Here is a 10,454-nt window from a genome sequence, read left to right on the forward strand (position 1 = left end):
CCCGTCCTCCCGCTGCCCAAGCGGGCCAGGAGGGCCCCCCAGGCTGCAGACCCGGCACAGCGGGACCCTCGGGCTCCGCGTGGCCCAGCTCACCTTGTGCTGCGAAGCCTCTGCTGACCAGCACAGCCCGACCCTCTCGTGGCCAAACACAAACCAGAAGCACACAAAATCACCAAGACATATATCAAGAGAGCTTAAAACTGCAAACACTTACCCACTTCTGCTGCACAGCCAGGTCAGGAGGAGCTCCAGCCTCATCCACAGCCAACACCCCTTTCCCAGCAGGGCAGGAGTTGCTCTGTTCCCGACAGACCCTCCTTGGGCACAGGTGAGCCCCATGAAGTGATTCAGCACCCCTGAAGGCAACTGACAGTGGGAGTGGTGAGACCCAGGATTTGGGCTGAGCTGGGGCTCCCTTGGCCAGCAACACCCAGGCCAAGGCAAGCAGGGGGGGGGGAAAAAAAAAAGATGGATTTCTCCAGTGACCTGCCCAGGAGAGCCAAGAACCAGCTGTCCCCTGCCCAGTGTGTCATACGTGCCTAAATTTGTGACAGGCTTCAGAAGAGCCTGTCCCCATGGTCTAGTGGAGTTGCTGCTGCACGTGGTTGGAATGAGAAATGGATGGAAGCTGCCAAGAGTGGTCCCATGGCTGCTGGGGAGAGCTGGAAAGGTGCCAGACCATTTCCTCCCAGTGAGAGCTCACCAGGTGATGCCCCTGTCCCTACCAGCTGAGGGGTCCTGCAGGGCTCACCCCAGGCCTGATGGGAAGGGGAAATGGGGGGTGTTTGTGCTCAGAGCTGCATGCACCAGCTGTGTGCTGGCGTGGGAAGCACAGGAGGGGGCTTCAGGAGGTGTGGGGGTCCCCAGCCAGCGATGGAAGCTGCCAAGAGTGGTCCCATGGCTGCTGGGGAGAGCTGGGAAAGGTCCCAGACCATTTCCTCCCAGGGAGAGCTCACCAGGTGATGCCCCTGTCCCTACCAGCTGGGGGGTCCTGCAGGGCTCACCCCAGGCCTGATGGGAAGGGGAAATGGGGGGTGTTTGTGCTCAGAGCTGCATGCACCAGCTGTGTGCTGGTGTGGGAAGCACAGGAGGGGGCTTCAGGAGGTGTGGGGGTCCCCAGCCAGCAGAGCTCTGCATGCCAACAGCTGTGCACAGCAAGCCCTTCCTCGTTAAGCCTGATTGAGGTGCCTGTTGCAGAGAGTGGGTCACTGCTGCTAATTACCTGACTAATGCTCCTCCTGCACACCAGGTCACAACCAGGGTCCTTCTCTCAGGAAGAGCTGGTCTGCACTATGAGCCTGCTGCCTCTCTCACTGGGGGGAGGGTGACAGTGGCACCAAGCATGTCTGGGTACCATAATGCCCACAGAGCAAGTTCCACCAAGACCAGCAGCTCTGGAGCACCACGTGCCCAGCATGGACTGTGACCCACAGGTGGCCACTGAGGTTGGGTCTCTGCTGCACGACCCCCAGGCACACAGAGCCTCTGACACCAAACAGGCAGAAAGCTCCTCAGGTGCTGCAGCTCAGACCTCTGAGCTTCTTCCCAAACCCACAGCAGAGGGTTGGCTCCATCCCCTCCCTCCTGAGCCACATGCCCACATGAACTCCCGTGCCCACGGGCCAGCGCTGGGCTCCTGCTCCCCAGAGATGTGGCAGCAACTGTGAGAGTGCAGGGACAGGGGAGAAGCTGTGCCAGGAATTATGAGAAGGGAAGTCTCTGTGCCAGAGGGGTGGAGTGTGAACCAAAAGCCAGCTCTGGAGTTTGTTCAGTGCCTCTAAACCACCTCCTGCAACTGCCCAAGTATTCAAGGAAGTTGTTACAAAATCACAACTGTACATTTACATATACAAATATTTTTACAATGCTTAAAAATCAACCCTGAGAAATACACTCTGAGCATTATCCTTGAAGAGAAGCTGGTTTGCCTGCCCACCAGAAGCACAGAGTGGCTGGCGTGGCCTGATGGACATGGTGCTGCACAGCTGTCCCCTGGGCTGGCACTCGGCTGTTGCACTGCACAGAACCAGTTTTGGTGGAGGAGAGGATCCAGGGAAGAGGGGCCTTGCAGTTCCTTCTGGCACCAGTCTAATCATCCAGTTCAGACTCCTTTTCAGTGCTAGGAACAAAAACAAGGATCACAGACTTAGACACAGGTTTTGAGGCACATGGTCATAAAAGCAATGAGTTTGTTTTTTCTGTTGCACAGACCTCCATACTAGTCAGCCTTTGTGTGAGCTTCAGCATCTGCCATGGCAGGAAAGAGATGAAGCTGCAGCAGAAATGGGGGACGCTCAGCACAGGGCTACCCCATGGCCTGGCCATGCTGCACAACTGCCACCACAGGAGCAGGGAAAGGCCCCTGTGCTTCTGGCTGCACCACTCAAGGAATAGAGCAGGTGAGCAGAGTGTGAGGATTTGCACCATCCAGGTGTTCTTAAGGGCTGCCTCAGTAACCCCTCACCTCTGCCATCAGCAGCCTTCACTCCTGGTTCATCAGGACCCTCAGAGCAGAGTGGGCTTTGAGTCCTGACAAACTTTGTTCACCCCCGAGCAGCTCTTCTGGCCCCTCTGCCTGGTGTGTGCCCAGCATGGTCCCAGTGTGGCGCTGAGGGAACCCAGCACTGCCCTGGGGAGCTGTGCTGAGGGGCAGTGTGGCCACCAGGCCAGGAGCTCCGGCGCCTCCGGGCACCTGCTGTGGATTTACACCCTTGACCAGAGCTGCCCATGTTATGCAAGAGTGGGGCAGCCTGACCCCCCTGCCTGGGGCAGAACCCTGCAGGTGCTCCTGCTCACCCGTCACCCCGGGGTGCTGCTGCTCTGCTAATCGTGGGTGCCAGAAACAGCTCAAATCCCCAGTGACCTTCCCTGGCCCCAGCTCTGCCAGCACCCTGGGAGCTGCCTTGGCTGCAAGCACCAGAAATCACCCTTTTTGGAGGCAGCAGGTGTCCTGATGGCACTTGAGCTCACCTTGTTACCCTGCCTGTCCCTTTAATGCCATTACTGAAGATGATTACGTGAGCAGATCCCCTTTGAAGAGGCAGCTGCTTGGGCTGCCCACACACCTACCTCTCTGGCCCAGAAGACAGGACCTGCAGTGGTGAGCACAGCTGCTTCCGAATATACTCCCTCGACCTCATATCAGCCTGGATTGAAGGAGGAAAACAAGTGAAAATGGACTGACCAGCCTGCTTGGTGCTGCCCTTTGTTCTCTCAGCACACACCACGGTGTCAGCACATCACACATATTTGCTCAACTGTGTTGCAAAGAGGAACCTGCATGTTTCTTTCTTTGGTTTCCACAGTCTCTGCAAGTTCACTGCCCACTTTTCTATGTCCTGGGATCTCCCTCATCCTTTTTGCTCCAAGCTAGCAAAATCCCTCAGCCTACACTGATGTACAAAAGCTGCACGTCCCTTGGCTCCAGAAAGTTGTTGAAAGTGCTAAAACCATGTGGCTATGAAGGCAGATCTCTGCAGCACTGCAGGGCAACTTGGCATGAGAGGGGGGCTCACTGACCCCTCCTCAAAAAGGGGGGAACAGCTGGAGTGTTTCACTGACTTGTCCTAGAGCAACAGAACGTCCCACGGACAGGACTCCACTCCCACTGCAGCCTCCAGCCTCACAGCACTCAAAGATCATCCACAGTCTCTGTGGCTGTGGCACTGTGATGTTCCCAAAGGATTAGCTTTCCTTGTCACTATCAGCTGAGAAACAGGACTCTGCCCTCCTCAGGAAACTGTGCACTGAGAGGGGGAACAAGGCTATGGACAAGGCTGTGAAGAGCTTGGGAATATGGCAATGGAATCCTCAAGAAGAGATGGGATGAAAAGAAGCTGGCATTGCCTGTTCTTGCACCCATCCCTGTCCTTCCCCTGTCCCAGCAGCTGCACGTGCAGCAGCAGCACCACTCATCTGCTGTGCATCCTGCTCTCCAGGCAAGAGCCTGGCTCATCCTGCTTGTGTGCCCAGTTTTCCAGTGAAGAAGACTCTTCTATGCTATGACAACCACACAGACCCTGGGCCCTTGGACAACTCTGAGAACTGGCAGTTGATTTTTACATTTCCTCAAAGAGTTTTTCTTTTTTTCAGAAACTTCTGTCTCCAAAATGCTGCCATGACATTTTAGACCAGCTGCTGTGCCCCACCTCAAAGGCAGAGTGTCTCTCTCCACTTAAAAAGCAGTATGTGACCTTCCCAGCTGGAAAACCTTCCCAGCATATGACATCACACTAATAAAGTGGGTTAATGCACCCCCAGTGGCACTTCTTGAAGCATTTGCTGCTCCCACCACTGTCCTGCTGAAGAGCCCCTCCTGCACCCCAACATGTTCCCCACCACCCCCCATCCCTGCTGCTTCCCTGGGATGGAGGCTCTGCCTGCTCCCTGCTGGAAACACAGCTCCATAACTGCTTAAGGATTCCACAAGCTCCAGAATGAAAAATAGTTACATAAGGGAAGGTTTGTTTTGGAGATTTATTTTTTTTCCCCTTCTCTCTATAATTGCACAGTTTCATAACTGAACTGACAAGTAACTTTGATCACTCTTCAGGATAAGAGATTACGTGATGCATTTTATAACTAGGGAAGGAGCCTGTTCAATAGAGTCCCTGCTGGGAGAGCAAGGCAGCAAGAGTCACACCTACAAACTACTTTTCTAGGGAAGAAAAACCCCAACCAGTTTCTGCTGGCAACATCAGCTAACACCTTATCAGGTGGTGAGTTACTGGCCAGTCCTCACTCCTGAGGCAGAGCTGAGAGACAGCTTAACCCCAGGCATTAACCAGCAGGCTAATCAATAAGATGGATAACTGTCCTGCAATAATCCTCACAGATTGTTTCTATTTTTAGAAAGGACTAGTGCTGGCATTAGGGTCTGGAATTGTTGCTCTGCCTATTAGGTGAGGGGCAGTGGTGACCCCTGTGCCCACAGCAAGCTTGCAGCAGGGCCACGTATGGAGGGAGCTGGAGTTTCTAGATTTCCCTGTGGAGCAGCAGGAGCTGCTGGCAGAGGAGGGGAATGATGGCTCAGTTCTCCTGAGGCAAGTGTGTAACGTTTCATATGGAGTGACCTGCAGAAATTAACAGCTCTGACTCTCAGGCCTACTTCTGTCCCTCTTGGTGGGCTGGAGCAACATCAGGCTGTCCCACCAGCCACTTTCTGAGCCAGTGGGAAGCAGCTGGGCAAGGGGCCAGCTGGAGGTAAAAGGATCAGGTGAGCTGGAGGCTGCTGTGCAGCCAACCAGGAGCAGGGAGAGCAGAATCAGTCCCAGTGCAATCCCTGTCAGCTGAAGCTCCTGTTTCCCTGCTGTGGATGCTGGGGCTGAGCAGGCTGGGGGGTACAGAAGCACTGGAGAAGGGTCCTGACCAGGGCAGCTGCTCTTGGGAGGGCTTGGTGCTGTCCCAGAATCATAGAACTATTCAGGTGGAAAGAGCCCCTTGGGATCACTGAGTCCAACCATCATTCCTACTCTACAAGTTCTCCCCTAAACCATCTCCACCAACAGAGCCACTCAGTTTGAATGCTTTGCTTATTATTCTGTGATGACAGCTCCTGCCTACCTCAATCCCTGTCTGGGTAGCTCCAAATGACCAAGAAGAACCTAAAAATCTCTCAAGCTGGCTGGGCAGAGATCAGCCCCATGCAAGTGGAATTCTCAGGCAGATGGGCCTTGCACTTCCACATTGGATAAGGCGTAAGTGGGATGTAAACACTGGCTGCAGGTGATAATTAACTTCCCTCTGCTTCTCTGGGAGATCTCTCACTTCTCTCACCGGCATCTCAGCCCCAGTTCCTTGGGCAGCATGACCACGTTGTGGGCTGGATACAAATCAAACTGTTTCCAATCGATGCCCGGTCAGTGCTGGGTGCCCAAGAGGCACAGCTGCCCCACACGGGTTTGCAGGTGCCTCCAGGAAAGCAGGAGGTTCCAGTTCCCAAGCAGTTGCCCAGCACTCCTGAGCTGCAGCACAGTGCTGCCTCCACACAGGCCACCAGCACAGCCTCAGGAGGGGGGCAGCTGAGCTCTCCTAAGAGCATTACAGTCCTAGGGCCCCCAGAACCTACACACTAAGAGCTAATGATCCAGAATCTTTTGTGATGCTGGGAAAGCCAGAAGCACATCAGGTCTGCAGGCTTGTCCTGGGGACACAGCAGAGCAAAAAGGCCAAGTCAGTCACCCATGGCTGCCCTTCCCACACCTTCCAGCCCCCAGCTCCAGCTTTAGGTACTCATGAACAGATGTCATGATCTGTGACAGATACCACACAGAGCAACTGTGACAGGGAGAAGTCCCACAGAAAGGTTTAAGGACCTCATCTCCTGCCATCCCTCTCCCTCTACCCTAAACACGTTCCCTCTGGGTTTTCAATCTCCCCAGAAGAAAAGCGACAATTCGTTCCATCCCTTTCAATAAAGGTTGTAGTTAGAGAACTGGAAGAGTCTCAGAACACTGACACTGGAGATACTTGGAAGTGAAATGAGGATGATTAAAAGCTCCAAGACACCTCTTTGTTTCCCAAGTGAATGCTCTTCCCCTTTCCTCTGAGCATGCAGAGCTGCAGAGCCAGCTCAGAGCCCTGCGGAGGCATCTGTCCCTTGCTGGAAGAAATTACATAAGGAGCCACCAGCCCACACCCATCTGGCAGGTGGTGGTTCCTGAGACCAGGAACTCCAGCTCTGCTATGGACACTTCAAGGTTTGTTTTGCTCCAAGGTGTGAGATTTTTGTCTGGTCTGTAACACTCTGCTCTCAGCACACGCTGCAGCACCAGCCTCCCGTGTGCAGGGACAGTGGAACAGCCCCCAGCAGGACCCCAGGAGCAAAGGTGGCCAGACACCCACCAGCACGGTAGGGTAGGAACCAGTGGTGTGTTCCAGGACCACGGACATGGGAACAGACCCGAATCCCTGGACAGCCACTGGCACGGGCCTGCCTGAGCCACCAACAGCAGCGTGACCCTGAGGAAAGCGCTTGTCAGGCTACAAGTCCCAGGGGCTTTCTGCCTCTCCAGATCCTTTCCTGAAGCCCTGTTGCCAGTCAGTCAGTCAGTCTGAAGCCTCGCAGGGAGCTGCAGCTCCCCGGGCGATGCGGTGCTGTCACCTGCTGGCTGCTGCCCGCAGCTCCTGCAGCGCGGGAAGCCCAGGGGAGCAGCACTGCAGCCTGCGCTGAGGAAAACTGCGTTTCCAGCTGCTGTGTATTAACATCAGCCTCCCAGAAGTTGCCTCCAGAGAGGAACCAGGGAATCGGTCAGGCTGGGTCTGCAGGGAGGGCTGTGTGTGCTGGGCACTGCATCAGGAGAACAAGGAGGAAGGAGCAGGTAAACATGGACAGCAGTGCAACAGGCCGGGCAGAAGGGTGCCCGCTGCAGAACTGCCAGCTGCAGATGAGAGGGAAACTGAGGCTCTGACACATCACCAGAGGCTTGGCATCCACAGCCCCCTCCACTGCCTGCTTCCAGGCCTGTCTCCCCCTCTCAGCTCAGCTCCAGTACCTGGCGGATGGGCTCGGGGACGCGGAAGCGGCAGCAGGAGCGGAGCAGCCGCACGGCTGTCTCCAGGCTCACCTTGTGACCCACCGAGACATAAAGAGGCCTCGAGCTCTTGCTGTGGCTGGGCAGGGCCTGTGTGTTCAGAAACAAAAAAGATCAAGCACTTAAGAGGCTTATTTTAACCAACACAGAGTGGCAGATTAGTTCTAAGCTAGCCAGTTGCCTACGGAAGGGATGGTGGCTCTGTGTGGTAACTCCCTGCCTTCTTCAGCTTCAGCTCCCCAGTATCTCCTCACAGGGACTGTTTGCCCTTCTGGACCCCAGTGCCCCTTCCCCAAAAGCCTCACCCTCCTGTGAGCAGTGAGACTTGCTACTCCAGACTATGGTGAAGTAACTCCAGACATGGGAAGTTCCTTCCATCTGTCTGTCTCCTGTGCAGTCTGTCTCTCTGGGGTTAGATGCTCCAGTGTTTCCTCCTGGTATGAGCTGCTACAGAACTGGCACCTCTCCATGCCCATGGTACATCCACAGAGCACAGCACCTCAGATGCCACAGATGTGAACATACCTAGCACCTGAACTGTCAACTCTGCCTACAAATGTCTGAGCCCATAGGGAGAGGAAGGGTACCTGCTTACACTGTGCTTTCTGAACAAGTACCACTAGGACAGCCCCACCACAGAGACACCACTCTCCAGTGCTCCCAGCTACACACAGCTGGAAAACCCAGGAAACTCCCCACAGCTTACCATGCCCAGGACTCTCCCTGATGTGCCCACCAGTGGGAATGAGTCTCCTTCCTTCTGCAGGGAACGAATCTAGGGAGGAACATGCACAGGGTCAGCTGTTGATGAAGTACTTGTGTGCAGCTGTCACAATTCTCTTAAGATTTTTAAAAGCAGAAATAAATTCCCAGCCTGGCCTAACCTGCTCTTTGTGCTGCTCATCCTTGGCCAAGCCATCCACATGCAGGAGGTTCTTGGCTACACCAATGCATGGTAGATCTGTCAGGACCCCAAGGTGACAGGCCACACCAAATCCTGCCAACAATGAGTCACTGTAACTGCAGGACACCAGGGAACAGGAATCTCAAGTGGCATCACAGGGACTCTGGAGAGCAGGGTTCTCCAGCAGAGTCCTACCTCTGGGATGGAGCAGGCCATTCCCATCTACAAGAAGAACCTGAAACACCAAAAAAGAAATGTTATCTCCTGTGTACTGTGACCCACTTGATCAGGCAAACAGTGACATTGGGCCCATGAAGGAGGAGAAGTGTGTCTGTCCCATCAGCTCTCTCCGCAGGGCTCCTCCCGTGGTGCTGTCTCCACCTGACTACAGGATCAGCAGCAGGGGCTGCCAGTGGCTGGGATTTCTCCCCACCGCGGCTGCGCCGTACTGTGACCCACTTGATCAGGCAAACAGTGACATTGGGCCCATGAAGGAGGAGAAGTGTGTCTGTCCCATCAGCTCTCTCCGCAGGGCTCCTCCCGTGGTGCTGTCTCCACCTGACTACAGGATCAGCAGCAGAGGCTGCCAGTGGCTGGCATTGCTCCTCACTGGTGCTGCGCACAGGACAGGACTCCCACTGCTATGGGAGGTCTGGCTGTTCTTGGCTGAGCATCCCTGGTCCCCAAGGAAAGGCCAACAGACCCTTCACTACAACTCACACTGCGCTTCCTGCCCTGCCAGCAGAAAACAGGCAGCGAGGCCTCAGGAGAGGGAGGAACACCTCCCAGCAGCTCTCTGTGACCTCCTGACATCTCAACTCATGACAAAGAAACGTGACACACCTGAGGCTTGAGGCTGGGCTGCTCCTGCTCCAGTCTCTGAAGAGCTTCCACCAGGAAAGGCACCTCTCGGAAGGCCAAGAATCCCGCCACGTACGGGGCCTCCACAGCCACCATCCGGCAGTCCTCGTACAGCACCTGCCAGCAGCAGGGACACGGACCTGCAGTGCCCTGCTGCTCGCTTCCCGACAGCTTCAGAGCATCTCCTCTGCTTCACGTCCCTAACTCCCATCTTTAAAACAGTCTGTTCTTTTAAAACAGTCTGTTTCTGGATGTCTCCCCCTAAGCCAGCGGGCTGGGGCTCAGGGCAGGGGGTGGGTAAAGGGCTCCTGACAGAACAGGGCTGGACATCCCCTGCCCGACCCTGCGTGAGAGTGAAGCCCTGGAAACAAAACTAGGGCAGCCCTTCAAGCTCACAGTGGGACCTGAAGGTTCACCCAGCCAGAGCACGATCAAAGGTGTCTGTCTGTGCTGGGACAGGCTGAAAGAAACACTGCGAGTCAAGGTGGGTCAAAAAACAGCCATGCAGGGCAAGTCAAGAATCAAGGCAGGACTTGAAATTCAGTTCATAAAAATCCCAGTGGCCTGTAGCAAACTTTATTTCTCTGCTTGTTATAGGTTTTATAGTTAATTTTTTATACCATTTTGAAAGCTGGGAAAGAGACTAAAACCCTTAATTAATTCAAGTAAAATGACTGTAGGATTCATGGCAGTTTGGAAAAGGCTTTTACACATTACATCCCATATTATGGGGTGATTCCCAGCAAGAACTCACAACCAAGAGCCCTGCTGCTTGAGTGCAACAAACGCTGTAATTTCCCCTCCTGACCGGCCCTGAAACAACGGTCCTGTTTGTGTCCTGGGTACCGGCCATGACTTTTCAGCGCCCGTTCAACACCTGAGCCGGGGCAGCCCCGCTGTGCCTGGCCCCAAACTGCAGCTCATCGCAGCCCCTTCTCATTTACCAACTAACACGAGCGCCGAACCCTCCCCTCCAGACCTTGTGGGACCCCGTGATCCTACAACACCCCTCCAAAATCAGGAGCAGTTTGCGTCACATCCTCCTGAATTCTGCCTAAACCCTTACACGGTGTTTCCCCCGCACAGCGGGTGGGAGGCCCCGCAGGAGCCCCCGGGGGGCCCAGCCCTGTCCCTGCAGGCCCGGGTAGCTCAGCACC

At 55.0% G+C, this 10,454-nt stretch overlaps 1 protein-coding gene across 1 annotated transcript; it reads right to left on the minus strand.

Moving 5' to 3' along the window:
* Positions 1–2,088: 2,088 nt before the first annotated feature.
* Positions 2,089–9,408, minus strand: ENDOV (endonuclease V). Its single transcript, XM_010008660.1, has 7 exons — positions 9,280–9,408; positions 8,632–8,671; positions 8,417–8,529; positions 8,239–8,307; positions 7,494–7,622; positions 3,070–3,146; positions 2,089–2,119 (listed from the first exon to the last, which is right to left on the minus strand). The coding sequence occupies exons 1-7, from the start codon at positions 9,391–9,393 to the stop codon at positions 2,089–2,091; spliced, it is 573 nt and encodes a 190-aa protein (XP_010006962.1). The 5' UTR covers positions 9,394–9,408.
* Positions 9,409–10,454: the final 1,046 nt, after the last annotated feature.

The sequence above is a fragment of the Chaetura pelagica genome, unplaced genomic scaffold, assembly GCF_000747805.2.
Source record: "Chaetura pelagica isolate M959 unplaced genomic scaffold, ChaPel_1.0 scaffold962, whole genome shotgun sequence".
Lineage (NCBI taxonomy): Eukaryota > Metazoa > Chordata > Aves > Apodiformes > Apodidae > Chaetura > Chaetura pelagica.